At 48.3% G+C, this 20325-nt stretch overlaps 1 protein-coding gene across 1 annotated transcript in view; it reads left to right on the top strand.

The window, feature by feature from the left end:
- The window catches only part of LOC130028900 (rho GTPase-activating protein 20-like), a 67079-nt gene extending 47052 nt beyond the window's left edge, over positions 1-20027 (top strand). The window contains exon 7 of the mRNA XM_056119732.1: positions 20001-20027. Within this exon, the coding sequence (XP_055975707.1) occupies positions 20001-20027 (27 nt within the window). The remainder of the gene's footprint in view (positions 1-20000) is intronic.
- Positions 20028-20325: the final 298 nt, after the last annotated feature.

The following is a 20325-nucleotide window of genomic DNA, read 5'->3' as shown; positions in this document are numbered from 1 at the left end:
TCGTGGAGACTTATTGTTCCATATGAACATCAGGAGTGTTTGCTCCATTTCTTTGAAGAATTCATGGGTATCTTTATTGGGATCACATTGAATTTGTACAATGCTTTGGGGACAATTGCAATTCTGACCATGTTAATCCTCATCCTCCTGATCCATGAAAAGGTGATATCTTTCCATTTCCTCATGTCCTCTTTTATTTCATGTCACTGTCATTGTCCTCCCGTTGTTCATCGATTTGCTCGAGCAGGCCCAGTAATGTCTCCATCAAGAGACTTGTTGTTACTGTGTTTGGCATATCGAATACGTCACGGGTAGCTTGCCAGGCTTTGCCATGTGGGCTGGATACTGCCAGGCTCTCCGAGAGGAGCGGAGGAATTGAACTCTCGTGTCGGCGATGTTGGTCCCTTGCGAGGCATATGCCCTACCCGCTGTGCTATCGCTCCAGCCCATTTTATCTTATGAAGCAGTATTTTATAGTTTTCTTTGTACAGGTCCTTTACCTCCCAAGTTAATTTGATTCTGAGGCACTTGACTTTCTGGGGCATAATTGTGAATGGGATTGATTTTTTCATGTCATTTTCCTCTGTTTCATTATTTGCATATAGGAGAGCCATGGATTTTGGGGTATTGATTTTATAAGCTGCAACTTTATTGGACAAGTCTATTGTCTCTAGGAGTTTCTTGGTGGAGGCTTTGGGGATCTCTTAATATAGTATCAAATCATCTGTGAGAGCTTGATTTCTTCCTTTCCTATATGGATGCCCTTAATATCTTTTTCTTGCCTAACCACAATTGCAAATACTTCCAGCACTAAATTGAACAGGATTGGTGAGAGTGGCCATCCTTGTCTTGTCCCTGATCTTAGAGGAAAGGCTCTTACTTTTCCCCATTGAGGATTAGGCTTGCCATAGGTTTGTGGTAGATGGCTTTGACTCTATTGAGGAAAGTTCCTTCAAAACCCATTTTGGTGAGAGTTTTCATCCTTAATGGGGGTTGGATCTTGCCAAATGCTTTCTCCACATCTACTGATATGACCATATGGTTTTTATGTTTTCTTTTGTTGACATGGTGGATTCTGTTGATTAATTTTCGAATATTAAACCATTCTTGCATCCCCGGAATAAATCCCACTTGGTCGTTGTGTATGATCTTATTGATGAGATGTTGGATTCTATGTGCTAATATTTTGTTGAGGATCTTCGCACCCATGTTCATCAGGAAAATTGGCCTTTAGTTTTCTTTTTTACTGGTATCTTTGTTTGCTTTAGCTATTAGAGAGACATGTGCCTCATAGAAACTGTTTGGGAGATTTCCTGTTTCTTCCATTTCCAGGAAAAGCTTGAGAAGAACTGGTAACAGGTCCTCTGTAAAAGTTTGGAAGAATTCACTAGTGAATCCATCTGGACCTGGGCTTTTGTTTTTAGGAAGACTTTTTTGTTTTGTTTTGTTCTGTTTTATTTTTATTTATCTATTTATTTTTGCTTTTTGAGTCACACCTGGTGATGCACAGGGGTTACTCCTGGCTCTGCACTCAGGCGTTATTCCTGGCGGTGCTCAGGGGACCATATGGGATTCTGGGAATCGAACCCAGGCTGGCTGCATGCAAGGCAAATGCCCTACCCGCTGTGCTAGCTCTCCAGCCCCGTTTTTTTTTTTAAAGAAGATTTTTGATCACTGTTTCAATTCCCTTGATACTAGTAGGTTTATTGAGGTATTCCAAGTCTCCCTTGTTTAATCCTGGGAGAATATTGGAATCCAGGAATTTATCCATTTCTTCTAGGTTCTCTTGCTTCGTGTCATACAGACTTTCAAAGTCATCTCTGATGATCTTTTGTTTTTGTTGTGTTATCTCCCTTTTCATTTCTGATTCGTTTTATTAGGGTTCTTGCTCTCTTTTTCTTTGTGAGTCTTGCTAGTGGTTTATCAATCTTGTTTATTTTCTCAGAGAACCAGTTCTTGGTTTCATTGATCTTACGGATTGTTTCTTGGGTTTCCATGTCATTGATTTGTGCTCCAAGTTTTGTTATTTCTTTCCTTCTGCCTGGCTTGGCCTCTTTCTGTTGGTCCTTTTCTAAGATCTTGAGTTGTGAAGTCAAGCTATTTATATAAGCCCTTTCTTCCTTCCTGAGAAATGCTTGCAGAGCTTTAAGTTTCCCCCTTAAAACGGCTTTAGCTGCATCCCACAGGTTCTGGTAACTCGTGTCTTCAACCTCCTTTGTTTCCAGGTATCTTTTGATTTCTTCCTTCATGTCCTTCTTAACCACTTCATGTCCACTCGTTGTTCAAGACTGAGCTGTTCAATTTCCAGGTGTTTGATCTGCTTTTCCACTTCTGTGCATGATTAACTTCTGTCTTCAGTGCACTATGGTCTGAAAAAGATAGTTGACACAATTTCTATCTTCCTGATTCTGTTGAGGTATGTTCTGTGACCCAGCACAAGGGCTCTTGTGAAAACTGTTCCGTGTTCACTGGGAAAAAATGTGTATTCTCTCTTTTGGGAATGTAAGAGCCTACATAGTCTATGAGCCCTCTCTCTTCTGTTTCTTCCTTCAAAGACAGTGTTTCCTTGGTGAGTTTTATTCTTGTTGATCTATCGAGGGGTGATAAGGTGGTAATGAAGTCTCCAACTACTATTGTGTTGCTAGCAATGTCCTCCTTAAAACCTATTAGTAGGTTTTACATATTTAGTGGGTCCCTCACTAGGTACAAATACATTTGGGAGTGTGATTTCTTTCTGTTGTGCATATTCCTCGATTCATAAAAAAAATTGCCAGCATCATTCATTGCTCCACTTCATATCCTTGCTCGCTTATCATAGATTAGACGATTCTATATGTGAGGATGTGTGTAAGGATATTCAACCCTGATCCAATGATCTGCAGCTCTGCCTTGTTCCAGTAGCATACTGTTCTAACTGCTCAAACATGAATTATTGTTCCAGTAGCATACTGTTCTAACTGCTCAAACATGAATTATTGGAAGGAAAAGTCAAAGAAGTAAGAAACCACACTGGGCAATAACTGTGCCAGGAAAAGACCTGATGGGCGCACTCCTGAGATGGTAGCAAGTGACGTGAAGTGACTCTCACCTGCCAAACGAGGGGCTGTGCTGGACTGATTAACTAGATTTTTGGAAGCTCCTATCCTTAGAAAACAACAAGTTTTTACTTTACTGTTATTACTACCATTACTTAGTACACAAACTCACGGTAGTGGTGAGAAGCAGGCTTCACACCTCTTGGCTCGTTTGGTGGGATTTGAAAACTGCTTTATAGCCCATTCGGTTTATTTTATATTCCAGGACATATCTACAGTCTTATCTGCCTGGATAGCAGATAGCCTCGTTCATTTGGTGTGAGGGTATACAATGTGGAACCATTTTTCCCCGCCGGGAGAACACTTCTCCCGTCAAGTCAATATAACTAAGTGGATCGCTCTGTGTCCTGACAACTTCACGGACCAGACCATCCTGGTCAAGGATGATACATTGACCTTAGAATCAACTGACCATACTGTGACTCCTCACCCTGCTTAAAAAAGAGCAGAGAGTTCACTGACCTGTGTGACTTAGACTGAAAAGAACGGATGCATCCAGTTCTAACTATCTCTCTTTACACTCACAGCAAGCCTAAACTAGAGACTATAGTAAACTCCCAATATACCACCCAAGTGTCTTCTTTATGACTGTCTGAAGGAGAAAACTGATGGACACTTTGGGAAGAAAAAGAAATGCCTCCCACAAAACATGGAAAGAGTTGTCAAGCCTCATCTCACCACTGCCGTGGGTTTGTGTACCATCAACAACACGCACTTCAAAAAAACCTGGCTATGGGCTGGAGCGATAGCACAGCGGGTAGGGTGCTTGCCTTCCATGCAGCCGAAACAGGTTGGATTCCCAGCATCCCATATGATCTTCCGAGCGCCATCTGGAGTAATTTCTGAATTCATGAGCCAGTAATAACCTCTCTGCATCGCCAGGTGTGACCTAAAAAGAAAAATAAAACCCGGCTAAATCAGTCCAACACTGTCCATCCTTCGGCAGGTGAGAGGCACTTAACATGCTCCCACGTGCGCTACCACCCCAGCGTCATGCCCATCAGGTCTTCTCCTGGAACCGTTATTGGCCTTTGTGCTTTCTTACTTCTTTTATGGATTTCTCCTAAATTAGTCCCATTTGAAGACTGGCTTTTATATCCCATTTGGATTCTTTTAGGGTCAGCAGCATTTCTACAGTCTATAGACTTGTGATTAGACTTGTTTCGTTGGTGTGAGATGATAAACTTGGCAACCTACTCGAAATTATTTTCTCAGCCATCAAGTTTTACCAAGTTGCTCAGAATTTATCTCTAGAACAATCCATCAGAATTAGTTGCTTACAGTCTATCAAAAAATAAAGAAAAATAATAATAAAAAGAGTTTGTCTCTATAATCATCTACTAAATTGAGTGGCTCAGAATTTATTTCTATAATCAACAAATTTAGTTGCTCAGAATTTATCTCTAAATTCATCCATCAAATTTATATGGACTTGTAGACACCTACTTCGACTATTATGTTTCTTGGTCACTTGAAGATTCCCAAGTGTCACATAATATCTGAAATGTAACATAGTTGCTTCTTGGAACTAACTTCCAGTCCGCACTGGTTTCCATGGAATTCACTGACTCTAAATTATTTCTCTTGTGCACCAGAATATGTTGACAGTGTCAAGTTGCTCAAACACATATCTCCAGTCACCTATCAAATGGACCTTTCTATACCTACAAACAATCTGTTTAAACTGTCTGCAGAAGTCAAATGGACTTTTTTCCTAATGACTCCCAATAAGTTACTTTTCATTTCTATTGGACAATTCCTCTTGTCAAACAACATCTACGTGTAAGGCAGTTGATTGCTGCAACAAACTATAGGAAAAACCTTTCTAAGAAAACACTTTAAACAGTTTTTCTCGGCTACCAGAAAATGCTGACCATATCAGCATGCTCAGAACTACTGTCTGGAGTCATCAGCAGTGCACTTTTCTCATTTCACTCTCAAGAAGTTATGGCTTAGTCATCATAAAACTTAGAAATATTCTTTCCCTATTGTCTGAAAACTTGTATTTCTCAATAACTAGGAGAAAAAATGTTTTCTGTAAGATAACAGAATTACCACACAGCAACAAACAAGAAAACCAGCTGGAGGGCACCACAGCTCCCGGAGAATGCTCCAGGCCCAAACAGAACCGATATCAGCTGGAGGTCCCAGATAGGCTAGGTGCTGCCGTCCTGCCTTCTCCAGATGGAATCCCAGTGACCATGAGCTCCTAAAAGTATGGCTCTGGCATACGGGTACCAGGACATTTTTTCCGAACTGAATGGGTCAGCCCCGGCTCCCAGGCAACCTCTCATTCTGAAATCATGCCCACAACTCTCCCTCCAGCACCATCTTACACCACACACCAAGAGAGAAGAAATCCCGGTATAGGGACCCACAGCTGCCGGAGAATTCTCCAGGCCAAAAACAGAGCCGATATCACCAGGAGGTCCCAGATGGGGTAGGTGCTGCCGTTCCACCTTATCCAGATGGCATCACGGTGACCATGAGTTCCAAAATGCATGGCTCTGGCATGAGGGTACCAGGACTTTTGTTCCGAACTGCAAAGGGGCAGGCACGGCTCCCAGGCAACCTCTGTTTCTAAAAGTCACGCCCACAACTTGCCCCAGCGCCATCATAGAACTCACATTAACAAAGAAGAAAACCGGCTGGAAGGCTCAACAGCTCCCGGGGAATGCTTCAGGCCCAAACAGAACCGATATCACCGGGAGGCCCCAGATGAGGTAGTTATTGCCGTCCGGCCTTCTCCAAATGGAATCCCAGTGACCATGAACTCCTAAAAGCATGGCTGTGGCATGCTGATACAAGGAGGTTTTTTCCACACTCCAAAGGGGCCGCCCCGGCTCCCAAGCAACCTCTGATTTTGGAACTCATGTCAACGATGCGATGCGACCGCCAGCGCTATTTACAGCACACAGCAACAAAGAAGAAAACCGGCTGGAGAGTCCCACAGCTCCCTGAGTATGCTCCAGGCCCCAAACAGAGCCAATATCACCGGTAGGTCCCAGATGGACTAGATGCTCCCATCCCACCTTCTCCAGAGAGTATCCAGTGACCATGACTTCGTACAAGCATGGGTCTGGCATGCGGGTCCCAAGATTTTTCTTCAGAACTGCAATGGGGCCGACCTGGCTCTGGGCAACCTCTGATCCCTGAGTCAAACCCAAAAGTCGCCCCCCAGCACCATCTTACAACACACAGCAACAAACTAGAAAACCGGCTGGAGGGCCCCACAGCTGCAGGAGAATGCTCCAGGCCCCAAACAGAGCCGATATCACCAGGAGGTCCCAGATGGGCTAGATGCTCCCGTTCCAACTTCTCCAGAGGGTATCCAGTGACCATAAGCTCGTACAAACATGGATATGGCATGCGGGTACCAGGACTTTTTTTTCCAAACTACAAAGGGGCCACCACAGCTCCCAGGCAACCTATGATTTTGGAACTCACGCCAACGACTCGCACCGAGCACCATGTTATACCACACAGCAACAAAGAAGAAAACCGGGTGGAGGAGCCCACATCTCCCGGAGAATCCTCCTGGCCTCAAACAGATTTAATACCAGGAGCTCCCAGATGGGGTTGATGCTGCCTTCCCGCCTTCTCCAGAGGAATTGCCGGTGACCATGAGCTCATACAAGCATGGCTCTGGCATTCGGTACCAGGATATTTTTTCCAAACTCAATGGGTCCGCCCCGATTCCTAGAAAACCTTTGATCTCGAAAGTCAGTACCACGAGGCGCCCCCAGCGCCATCTTACACCACACAGCAATGAAGAACAACTAGCTGGAGGGACCCACAGCTTCCAGACAATGCTCCGGGCCTCAAACATTCAATATCACCTGGAGGTCCCAGATGGTGTAGGTGCCGCCTTCTCCAGAGGGAGTTTTGGTGACCATGAGCTCATACAAGCATGTGTCTGACATGTGGGTACCAGGACATTTTTCCGAACTACAATGGGGCCGACCCAGCTCCCAGGCAACCTTTGATTCCATAGGTCACACACACGACGTGCCACCCAGCGCCATCTTACACCAAAAAGCAACAAAGAAGGAAACCGGTGGGAGAGCCACACAACTCCCGGAAAATGTTCCGGGCCCACCTAGAGGCAATATCACCTGGAGGTCCCAGATGGGCTAGGTAATGCCATCCTGCCTTCTCCAGAGGGTATCCTAGTGTCCATAAGCTCCTACAAGTATGGATCTGGCATACTGGTACCAGAATATTTTTTCCAAACTCAATGGGCCCGTCCCGGCAACCAGGCAACCACTGAATCCTGAGTCAAACCCACAACTCGCCCCGCAGCGCCATCTTACACTACACAGCAACAAAGAAGAAAACTGGATGGAGGGACCCACAGCTCCCGGAGAATGCTTCCGGCCGAAAATGAAGCCGATATCACTGGAAGGTCCCAGCAGGGGTAGGTGCTTCTGTCCACCTTCTCAGAGAAAATCCCGGTGAGCACAAGCTCCAAAAAGGAAAATTATGTGGGCATGATTTCAGAATCAGAGGTTGCCTGGGAGCTGGGGCAGACCCATTGAGTTTGGAAAAAAAGTCCTGGTACCCTCATGCCAGAGCCATGTGGGTACCAGGACTTTTTATCCGAACTGCAAAGGGGGCAGCCCGGCTCCCAGGCAACCTCTGATTCCAGAAGTCATGCCCACAACTCGCGCACAGCGCAAACTTACAGCACACAGCAACAAAGAAGAAAACCGGCTGGAGGGCCCCACAGCTGCAGGAGAATGCTTCAGGCCGAAAATGGAGCCGATATCACTGGGAGGTCCCCGAAGAAGTAGGTGCTGCCGTCCCGCCTTCTCCAGAGAAAATCCCGGTGATTATGACCTCCAAAAAGCATGGCTCTGGCATGCAGTTTCCCCGAACTGCAAAAGGGCCGCCCTGGCTCCCAGGCAATCACTGATTCCAGAATTCATGCCCACAACTCGCCCCTATACCATCTTACAACACACAGTAACAAAGTAGAAAACCGGCTGGAGGGCCCCACAGCTGCAGTAGAATGCTCCAGGCCCCAAACAGAGCCGCTATCACCGGGAGGTCCCAGATGGGCTAGATGTTCCTGTCCCACCTTCTTCAGAGGGTAACCAGTGACCATGAGCTCGTACAAACATGGATATGGCATGCGGGTACCAGGACTTTTTTTCCAAACTGCGAAGGGGCCACCCCGGTTCCTAGGCAACCTCTGATTTTGGAACTCACGCCAACGACTCGCACCCAGCGCCATATTATACCACATAGCAACAAAGAAGAAAACCGGCTGGAGGAGCACACAGCTCCCAGACAATGCTCTGGGCCTCAAATATTCAACATCACCTGGAGGTCCCAGATGGTGTAGGTGCTGCCGTCACGCCTTCTCCAGAGGGAGTTTCAGTGACCATAAGCTCATACAAGGATGTGTCTGACATGGGTACCAGGACATTTTATCTGAACTACAATTGAGCCGACCCAGCTCCCAGGCAACCTTTGATTCCATAAGTCACGCACACGACCCGCCACTCAGCGCCATCTTACACCAAAAAGCAACAAAGAAGAAAACCGGTGGGAGGGCCACACAGCTCCCGGAAAATGCTCCGGGCCCAACTAGAGGCGATATCACCTGAAGGTCCCAGATGGGCTACGTACTGCCATCCTGCCTTCTCCAGAGGGTATGCCAGTGACCATAAGCTCCTACAAGTATGGCTCTGGCATACTGGTACCAGAATATTTTTTCCAAACTCAATGGGTATGCCCCGGCAACCAGACAACCTCTGAGTCCTGAGTCAAACCCACAACTCGCCCCCCAGCGCCATCTTACACTACACAGCAACAAAGAAGAAAACTGGCTGGAGGGACCTACAGCTCCCGGAGAATGCTTCCGGCCGAAAATGGAGCCGATATCACTGGAAGGTCCCAGCAGGGTTAGGTGCTGCTGTCCACCTTCTCAGAGAAAATCCCAGTGAGCACAAGCTCCAAAAAGCAAAATCATATGGGCATGATTTCAGAATCAGAGGTTGCCTGGAGCCGGACCGGACCCATTGAGTTCGGAAAAAATGTCCTGGTACCATCATGCCAGAGCCATGTGGGTACGAGGACTTTTTATCCGTACTGCAAAGGGGGCAGCCCGGCTCCCAGGCAACCTCTCATTCCAGAAGTCATGCCCACAACTCGCACACAGCGCCAATTGATAACACACAGCAACAAAGAAGAAAACTGGCTGGAGGGCGCCACAACTGCAGGAAAATTCTTTAGGCCGAAAATGGAGCCGATATCACTGGGAGGTCCCCGAAAAACTAGGTGCTGACCTCCCACCTTCTCCAGAGAAAATCCCAGTGATTATGAGCTCCAAAAAGCATGGCTCTTTCATGTGGGTACCAGGACCTTTTTCCCGAACTGCAAAAGGGCCGCCCTGGCTCACAGGCAACCTCTGATTCCGGAAGTCATGCCCACAACTCGCACACAGCGCCAATTTACAACACACAGCAACAAAGAAGAAAACCGGCTGGAGGGCCCCACAGCTGCAGGAGAATGCTTCAGGCCGAAAATGGAGCTAATATCACTGGGAGGTCCCCGAAGAAGTAGGTGCTGCCGTCCTGCCTTCTCCAGTGAAAATCCCGGTGATTATGACCTCCAAAAAGCATGGCTCTGGCATGTGGGTACCAGGACATTTTCCCCGAACTGCAAAAGGGCCGCCCTGGCTCCCAGGCAATCACTGATTCCGGAAGTCATGCCCACAACTCGCCCCCATGCCATCTTACAACACACAGCAACAAACTAGAAAACCAGCTGGAGGGCCCCACAGCTGCAGGAGAATGCTCCAGGCCCCAAACAGAGCCGATATCACCGTGAGGGCCCAGATGGGATAGATGTTCCCATCCCACCTTTTCCAGAGCGTATCCAGTGACCATGAGCTTGTACAAACATGGATATGGCATGCGGGTACCAGGACTTTTTTCCTAACTGCGAAGGGGCCACCCCAGTTCCTAGGCAACCTCTGATTTTGGAACTCACGCCAACGACTCGCAACCAGCTCCATATTACACCACACAGCAACAAAGAAGAAAACCAGCTGGAGGAGCACACAGCTCCCAGACAATGCTCCGGGCCTCAAACATTCAACATCACCTGGAGGCCCCAGATGGTGTAGGGGCTGCCGTCCCGCCTTCTCCACAGAAAGTTTCGGTGAAAATGAGCTCATACTAGCATGTGTCTGGCATGTGGGTACCAGGACATTTTATCCGAACTACAATGGGGCCGACCCAGCTCCCAGGCAACTTTTGATTCCATAAGTCATTCACACGACTCGCCACCCAGCGCCAGCTTACACCAAAAAGCAACAAACGAGAAAACCGGCGGGAGGGCCACACAGCTCCCAGAAAATGCTCCGGGCCCAACCAGAGTCGATATCACCTGGAGGTCCCAGATGGGCTAGGTCCTGCCGTCCTGCCTTCTCCAGAGGGGATCCCAGTGACCATAAGCTCCTACAAGTATGGTTCTGGAAAACTGGTACCAGGACATTTTTTCCAAACTCAATGGGTCCGCCCCGGCAAACAGGCTTCCTCTGAGTCCTGAGTCAAACCCACAACTTGCCCCCCAGCGCCATCTTACACTACACAACAACAAAGAAGAAAACTGGCTGGATGGCCCCACAGTTCCCGTAGAATACTTCCGGCCAAAAATGGAGCCGATATCACTGGAAGGTCTCAGCTGGGGTAGGTGATGCTGTACCTCCTTCTCAGAGAAAATCCCGGTGACCACAGCTCCAAAAAGAAAAATTATGTGGGCATGCTTTCAGAATCAGAGATTGCCTGGGAGCTGGGGCAGACCCACTGAGTTCGGAAAAAATGTCCTGGTACCCTCATGTCAGAGCCATGTGGGTACCAGGACTTTTTATCCGAACTGCAAAGGGGGCAGCCCAGCTCCCAGGCAACCTCTGATTCCAGAAGTCATGCCCACAACTCGCACACAGCGCAAACTTACAACACACAGCAACAAAGAAGAAAACCGGCTGGAGGGCCCCACAGCTGCAGGAGAATGCTTCAGGCCGAAAATGGAGCCGATATAACTGGGAGGTCCCCAAAGAAGTAAGTGCTGCCATCCCGCCTTCTACAGAGGGAGTTTTGGTGACCATGAGCTCATACAAACATGTGTCTGGCATGTGGGTACGAGGACAGTTTATCCGAACTACAATGGAGCCGACCCAGCTCCCAGGCAACCTTTGATTCCATAAGTCACGCACACGACCCGCCACCCAGCGCCATCTTACACCAAAAAGCAACAAAGAAGAAAACCGGTGGGAGGGCCACACAGCTCCCAGAAAATGCTCCGGGCCCAACTAGAGGCGATATCACCTGAAGGTCCCAGATGGCCTACGTACTGCCATCCTGCCTTCTCCAGAGTGTATCCCAGTGACCATAAGCTCCTTCAAGTATGGCTCTGGCATACTGGTACCAGGACATGTTTACCAAACTCAATGGGTCCGCCCCGGCAACCAGGCAATCTCTGAGTCCTGAGTCAAACCCACAACTCGCCCCCCAGCGCCATCTTACACTACACAGCAACAAAGAAGAAAACTGGCTGGAGGGACCCACAGCTCCCGGAGAATGCTTCCGGCCGAAAATGGAGCCGATATCACTGGAAGGTCCCAGCAGGGTTAGGTGCTGCTGTCCACCTTCTCAGAGAAAATCCCGGTGCGTGCAAGCTCCAAAAAGCAAAATCATGTGGGCATGATTTCAGAATCAGAGGTTGCCTGGGTGCCGGACCGGACCCATTGAGTTCGGAAAAAATGTCCTGTTACCATCATGCCAGAGCCATGTGGGTACCAGGACTTTTTATCCGAACTGCAAAGGGGGCAGCCCAGCTCCCAGGCAACCTCTGATTCCAGAAGTCATGCCCACAACTCGCACACAGCGCCAATTTACAACACACAGCAACAAAGAAGAAAACCGGCTGGAGGACCCCAAAACTGCAGGAGAATGCTTCAGGCCGAAAATGGAGCTGATATCACTGGGAGGTCCCCGAAGAAGTAGGTGCTGCCGTCCCGCCTTCTCCAGAGAATATCCCAGTGATTATGAGCTCCAAAAAGCATGGCTCTGGCATGTGGGTACCAGGACTTTTTTCCCGAACTGCAAAAGGGCCGCCCTGGTTCCCAGGCAACCTCTGATTCCGGAAGTCATGCCCACCACTCGCCCCCATGCCATCTTACAACACACAGCAACAAACTAGAAAACTGGCTGGAGGAGAATGCTCCAGGCCCCAAACAGAGCCAATATCACCAGGAGGTCCCAGATGGGCTAGATGCTCCCGTCCCAACTTCTCCAGAGGGTATCCAGTGACCATGAGCTCATACAAACATGGATATGGCATGCGGGTACCAGGACTTTTTTTCCAAACTGCGAAGGGGCCACCCCGGCTCCCAGGCAACCTCTGATTCTGGAACTCACGCCAACGACTCGCACCCAGCGCCATATTACACCACACAGCAACAAAGAAGAAAACCAGCTGGAGGAGCCCACATCTCCCGGAGAATCCTCCGGGCCTCAAACAGATTTGAGAACACCGGGAGATCCCAGATGTGGTTGGTGCTGCCTTCCCACCTTTTCCAGAGGGATTTCCGGTGACCATGAGCTCATAGAAGCATGGCTCTGGCATTCAGTACCAGGATATTTTTTCCAAACTCAATGGGTTCGCTCCGACTCCTAGAAAACCTCTGATCCCGAAAGTCAGTACCACGAGGGGCCCCCCAGCGCCATCTTACACCACACAGCAACAAAGAAGAAAACCGGCTGGAGGGACCCAGAGCTCCCAGACAATTCTCCGGGGCTCAAACATTCAATATCACCTGGAGGTCCCAGATGGTGTAGTGCTGCTGTCCCACCTTCTCCAGAGGGAGTTTCGGTGACCATGAGCCCATACAAGCATGTGTCTGGCATGTGGGTACAAGGACATTTTATCCGAACTACAATGGGGCCGACCCAGCTCCCAGGCAACCTTTGATTCCATAAGTCACGCACAGGACTCGCCACCCAGCACCAGCTTACACCAAAAAGCAACAAAGGAGAAAACCGGTGGGAGGGTCACACAGCTCCCGGAAAATGCTCCGGGCCCAACCAGAGGCGATATCACCTGGAGGTCCCAGTTGGGCTAGGTACTGCCGTCCTGCCTTCTCCAGAGGGGATCCCAGTGACCATAAGCTCCTACAAGTATGGTTCTGGAAAACTGGTACCAGGACATTTTTTCCAAACTCAATGGTTCTGCCCCGGCAACCAGGCAACCACTGAGTCCTGAGTCAAACCCACAACTCGCCCCCCAGCACCATCTTACACTACACAGAAACAAAGAAGAAAACTGGCTGGAGGGCCCCACAGCTCCCGGAGAATGCTTCTGGCCAAAAATGGAGCCGATATCACTGGAAGTTCCCAGCAGGGGTAGGTGCTGCTGTCCCGCCTTCTCAGAGAAAATCCCGGTGAGCACAAGCTCCAAAAAGCAAAATCATGTGGGCATGACTTCAGAATCAGAGGTTTCCTGGGAGCCGGACCGGACCCATTGAGTTCGGAAAAACTGTCTTGGTACCCTCATGCCAGAGCCATGTGGGTACCAGGACTTTTTTGTCCGAATCTCAAAGGGGGCAGTCCGGCTCCCAGACAACCTCTGATTCCAGAAATCATGCCCACAACTCGCTCACAGCGCAATCTTACAACACACAGCAACAAAGAAGAAAACTGGCTGGAGGTCCCTACAGCTCCCGGAGAATGCTCTAGGCCACAAACAGAGCCAGTGTCACTGGTAGGTCCCAGATGGGCTGTGTGCTCCCATCCTGCCTTCTCCAGAGGGTATCCCAGTGACCATGAGCTCATACAAGCATGGGTCTGGTATATGGGTACCAGGACTTTTATTCCCAACTGCAAAGGGCCGCCTTGGCTCACAGGCAAACTGATTCTGAAGTCGCGCCCACACCTAGTCACCCAGTTCCATCTTACACCACACAGCAACAAAGAAGAAAACCGGCTCGAGGGTCCCACAGATTCCGTGAATGGTCCCGACCCAAACAGAGCCAATATCCCTGGGCGGTCACAGATGCGATAGGTGCTGCTGTCCCGCCTTCTCCAGAGGGAATCTTGGTGACCATGAGCTCCTACAAGCATGGGTCTGGCATGCAGGTACCAGGACATTTTTTCCGAACGGCAATGTGGCCGCCCCAGCGCCAAGGCAACCTGTGATTCAAAAGTCATGCCACAACTCGCCCTCCAGCACCATCTTATGTACACAACAACAAAGAAGGAAACCGGTGGAGGGCCCCACAGCTCCCGGAGAATGCTCCAGGCAAAAACAGAGCCAATATCACCCGGAGGTCCCAGATGGGCTAGGTGCTTCTGTCACGCCTTCTCCATACAGAATCTCAGTGATCATGAGCTTCTACAGGCATAGCCTGGGCATGCTGGTACCAGGACATTTTTTCTGAACTGCAATGGGGCCACCTTGGCTGCAGGCAATCTCTGATTATGAAGTCACACCCACATCTCGCCCCCCAGTGCCATCTTACAGCACACAGCAACAAAGAAGAAAACTGGCTGGAGGTCCCCAGAGCACCCAGACAATGCTCCAGGGCCCAAACAAAGCTGATATCACTGGGAGGTCCCAGATGAGCTAGGTCCTGCAGTCCCGCCTTCTCAAGAGGGAATTCCGGTGACCATGAGCTCCTACAGATATGGCTTTGGCATGCAGGTACCAGGACAATTTTTCCGAACTGCAATGGTGCACCCCGGCTCCAGGACAAGCTCTGATTTTGGATGCCCTGCCCATAACTCGCCCCCAGGGCCATATTACAGCACACACCAAGAAAGAAGAAAACTGGCTGGAGGGACCCATAACTCCCGGAGCATGCTCCAGGCACAAACAGAGCCAATATCACTCGGAGGTCCCCAATGCGGTAGGTGCTGCCGTCCCACTTCTCCAGAGGGAACCCGGTGAGCATGAGCTCCTACAAGCATAGCTCTGGCAAACTGGTACCAGGATATTTTTTCAGAACTTCAATGGGTCCACCCCAGTCACAGGCAACCTCTGATTCCGGAAGTTGTGCCCACAACTCGCCCCTCCAGCGCCATCGTACAGCACACAGTAAGAAAGAAGAAAACGGCGGTGGGCCTACAGCTCCCAGACAATGAACCAGGCCCCAAACAGAGCCAACATCACCCTGAGGTACCAGATGGGTTAGGTGCTGCCGTCCCGCATTCTCCAGAGGGAATCCCGGTGGCCATGAGCTCCTACAAGCATGGCTCTGGCATGCGGGTACCAGGACATTTTTTCCGAACTGCAATGGGGCTGCCCCGGTCACAGGCAACCTCTGCTTCCAGAAGTCACGCCCACAACTCGCCCCCCAGGGCCATCTTACACCACACAGCAAAAAAGAAGAAAACCCGGTATAGGGACCCACAGCTCCCAGAGAATGCTTCAAGCCCCAAACGGAGCAGATATCACTGGGAGGTCCCAGATGGAGTAGGTGCTGCCGTCCTGCCTTCTCCATAGGGAATCCCGGTGACCATGAGCTCCTATAGGCATGGGTCTGGCATGCGGGTACCAGGACTTTTTTTCCGAACTGCAAAGGGGCCGCCTCGGCTCCCAGGCAACCTCTGATTCTGGAAGTCATGCCCACGACTAGCCCCCAACACCATCTTACAACACACAGCAACAAAGAAGAAAACCAGCTGAAGGGCCCCATAGCTCCCGGAGAATGCTCCAGGCCCCAAACAGAGCCGATATCACCAGGAGGTCCCAGATGGGCTAGGTGCTCCCGTCCAGCCTTTTCCAGAGAGTATCCCAGTGACCATGAGCTCATACAAGCATGGCTCTGGCATCCAGGTACCAGGGCATTTTTTCCGATCAGCAACGATGCACTGGGTTCCAGGGCATTCTCTTACTTTGAATGTCCCACCCACAACTTGCCCGCATTTTTAATCTATTTTAATTTATCTTTAATCCCGCCCACAACTTGCCCACATTTTTAATCGATGTTAAAAATGTGCACTGCATCCTAAATTTACACCTGTCCTTTTGGTTTATACATACTTCACTCCATATACAATGTGAAGTAAAATGAGGATTATTTTATTCTCCAAAGAAGTCTACTGGCAGAGAGAAACAGAAACAAAGAAACAGCTGGTCATCAATGGGATGAGAGAGGACCTGGACGTTTTAAACAAGAAAAAGGGGTAAGAAATCCTATTTTATACGAGGGCGTTGGGAAAAGTGCCATGTCAAAAGGAGCATGTAAATTGAGACTAGAAAGATGAAAAGCAACACTTGCAGGATTTTCAGGTCAGAGAGAGAAAATGACCCAGGCAGAAAGAAATGTCAAATTGATGGAAAGTCCCAAAGGTGGAAATGTGGGTTGAATTCAATGCAGTGCTTGAGAAAAAGCAGGTGGCCAACGCGTGAATAAAGAACGAAGAGAGAAAGAGAGAGGCTGAGAGTAGTACAGAGGTGCAAGCACTTGCTTTGCACACAGTACTGGATTCCCCACACACTGCAGGGCAGGATCCCTGAGCACAGATCCAGGAGTAATCCTTGAATACTGCCAGGTGTGACACAAACCCCACCCCCTCCGCAATGGGGGATAGGGGAAGAGAGAAAGGAGAAAAGGAGAAGGGAGGAAGAGCAAAGGGAACCAAATCATGTATCTTTTATCCTCAGGGAAGTAGGAAGCTACTTAGGGGATCAGGGACAATTGTGACTGATGATAGGACCAATCACCCTAATCACTAGGCTCAAGAGCAGAAGTGAATTAGCACAGCTCGGCGGTCACAGAGACAGGCCACTTCCATGCATTCAGGGCCAAAGGAAAGAAGAGTGGAATGAAGAGGTTTAAAAAGAGACAACCAATATCGAATGTTTGGAAACGACTCCTTCCAATATTTTTTTCAAGTCATCGGAAAAGCTGAAAGCAACTAAAAACATGGAATTTAAGTCACTGTGTATCACCACACCATCCCCACCACCACAAGGACAGCCTCTCTTGGGTCACAGGAACCTTCCCTCCTATGCCCTGCACCCTTGGTAATCTCAGTTCTGTCATCAGAGTCTATGGGTCTATTTTCAGTGAACACTGTCTATTCCTTACCTTGGATGATCTACCGATGAGATCATCCAGGAAGACTTAGCCTTCAAGTTCTTTTTCTTTTCTTTAAATACACTTGAAAATAGGTAGCCTACTTACACTTGGAGAAAAATGTTAAAAAGTTTTACAAGAAAATCTCCCTCGTGTTCCCAGCCTACCTATGGATAACCACTGATACTTCTACTAAATACTCCTTAGAACAATAGTATAATGCTGTACGACTGAACTACATCAGTTCTCCATTGATGGGCACGTACTTGTTTCAAGTCCTTTGCTGTTACAAAGAGCTGTGGTGTAAAAAACATTGTTGATGTGTTGTTTTCTAAATGTGAGATTAAGTAGATCTAACTTTCTACATTTAATTACAGTTCATTAAGCTTGTATTACTATCATTCTTTATCAATGGAAATGTACTTGCACATCTTGAATTTTAATACTTTGCTTAGCATGTTGTCAGTTAAAATTCTTGGAAAAAAATTTGAACCCACTGCAATAGCTCACTTATAAAAGTTCAGGAATCTTCCAGACTCACCCAAATCATCAATCTTTAAATGATCTTCAGCCACAACATCCAGAAAGGAGTCACCAACTTTTCCTTTGACGTTCATGTTTCCCCATCATGCTTTATAACGTAGACAATGTTACTTTATCTTCTGAACTGGAAAAGGAAGCAGACCTTTTACTCATTTGAAAAGGTTCTTTCAAATAATTGTTTTTAGAACTTGGGGAGTCAAAGAAATAGTGTTGGGGTGTGTGTGTGCAAAAATATGTTCTTTTAGAGTCATTTTTTTTCTTTCCAAAACTGAACTCAGAAGGAGACACCACAAATCAAAGGCACGTCTCCACTCCTAGAGGAAGGGAAACTCCCACCATACAGGAAATAGCAAGGACATCATTGTAAGGCCTCAGTATAACACCTGCCACAACTCCCTGAAGTCATGGTCACAGCCATGTGGGGACATTTAGCAATCACTGCCATTTGTGAAGTCTGTTTTACTTTCACACAGCTTGCTGATGAAAGCTCTCTGCTCCTGTTCCTAAAGGACTATCCCAGCGCTGTGAGGCACTTCAGGCAACTCAAGTGCTTGTTGTGGAGGTCTCTGACAGGGAGCTGTCATTGAGACAGCAATGCGATGTTTTTCAGAGCATTTGAACATGGGTCCATACCGTGAACTCATCTAACACGGTCCTCCTCCACTGCTGAATTAACCGAATCACAGGCTAGAACTTCTCTGGGCTGTCATCGGAACCGAGGACATCTCCCTTGTCAAGTTAAACCCTCTGAGAGCTCAGACATTTTTCAGATGAGGAAAGTCATCATCCTTAGACAAACACTGAATTTCAGGCCACCCGAAGACATTCTTAAGGGTGACCAAAGACCCACAAAAATTTGCTGAATAATGTTACCGTTATAACGCAACCTATCAGACGCCTTTTTCTGACCTTTACCAATTAAGACACCTGTTTGCTGGTGAGGGTGAAGCTTCTCAAATGAATCACCCTAAAAAGGGATCTACAGAAGCACACCCTTAACGTGTGGTAGACTCAAGTAGGCAAGCTTTACCAAGTCTTTCTACAGCAGGGCCTTTCAGAAACTTAACTAGAATAAAACTCGAGTATATAAAAGCCTGATGAAAATATCCTTGACTACAATTGACATCAGATTATTATTACTGCTGTTGTGGGTTTTTTTTTTGAGGGGGGGAAGGGGCACACCCAGCATTGCTCAGGTCTTACGGAGGAGGCAACTCAGAAACACTGCCTCCAGAAAAGCACACAGACTATCTAGGCACTATTATTAACTGGCGGTGTTGAGTTCTGCAGATTATTCCAATTCTAAGAACTAGCAAACAGCTTTTTGCTCTGATTCCCAGAAGGAAACTGGGAAATACATAGGATCCTTTCAAATCCTCACCTGCTCAGCGCGCCTGCCCACACCGCCTGCCCACACGCTCAGCGTCCAGCTGGGCCCCACGTGCTGGCAAGGACCCCCCCCCCATGCCCGCCCCTCACCTGCTCTGAGCGCCCGCCCACACGCTCAGCATCCAGGTGGGCCCCAAGCACAAGCCACCGAGCAGCATTTTGGCATGGCGGGCGCAGCCCAGGGCCTCGGAGGTGGCGTGCAGGAGCCGGGCAGTCTCCAAGGAGCCACCACCAGCGGTCGGCGGTCAACGCCCGTGACGCAGTCTGCACAGGCACGCAGGACACGGAGCCCGCCTCAGCGTGAGACCCGGGAGGTGGGGAGCGTGAGCCCGCAGTCCCAGCCAGGCCTGCCCCACCCGCCTTCCCGCTGACCTTTAAAGGCCAGAGCAACAGCGCTTTCCCCCTCCCGCCCCCACCAACTGGCCCCTAGCCACGTCCCCTAAGCGGGGGCATTATGACATACATTGTTTGATTATGTTCACAAGCCAGTTAGTTTCAGCCCTCAGGAAAGAAACACAGCCAAATGTTCTTGCCTGTTATTTACAACCTCAAGCATCTGGTGTCAAGTGGGTCTGGTGTCATCTGGTCTATGAGAAAAGACTGACTCTTCTGCTATACTAAGATTTAGGTTTTTTACTTAGGGCAGCTTAAAGAAAGAGATGTTGAGCCTCATTGAAACCAATCTGGACACACACGTCTTGTCTCGCCCATTTTCATGGTTCCCTGTATTCCTGACCGTTAGTGGGATAGTCTACTTGGACTCGTCTGGTTTTTTTTTTTTCTTTAAACAATCCTGGCCCAGTAAAATGAGGCTAGAATACCTGCAATGAGATGCTTTTTTCATTTAAGATTTCTTTTCCGTGGTTGTATTTTCTTTTTAGAACAACTACTTCTGGTCATTAGATTGAATCTGACAGTGTTCTGGATCAACGGTGATTATAGCAAAGCTATTGCATTTGTAAAAATTATTTATTCTCCTACATGTACTTCTTACCCTCTAAATGCTGATGACAGATGTCAAAGAGGCAAAAACCAGCTCAAATGGAAAGACCGTCAAAAAGAGTATCACCTTGTGCTTTCAAATACATTGAAGCATTTCGGTGTACAATAGTCCTTTCATTTGACATTTTTAACAAGATGCTGATACAGTGCAGCAAATATGCAAAGTCTTCTTTCACACAGTCTGTGCAGAAGACAGCTAATTTT

This window comes from Sorex fumeus, unplaced genomic scaffold (assembly GCF_029834395.1).
Source record: "Sorex fumeus unplaced genomic scaffold, SorFum_2.1 ptg000041l, whole genome shotgun sequence".
Lineage (NCBI taxonomy): Eukaryota > Metazoa > Chordata > Mammalia > Eulipotyphla > Soricidae > Sorex > Sorex fumeus.
Note: the sequence above shows the minus strand (reverse complement) of the source record. Positions and strands in the feature narration are given on the sequence as shown.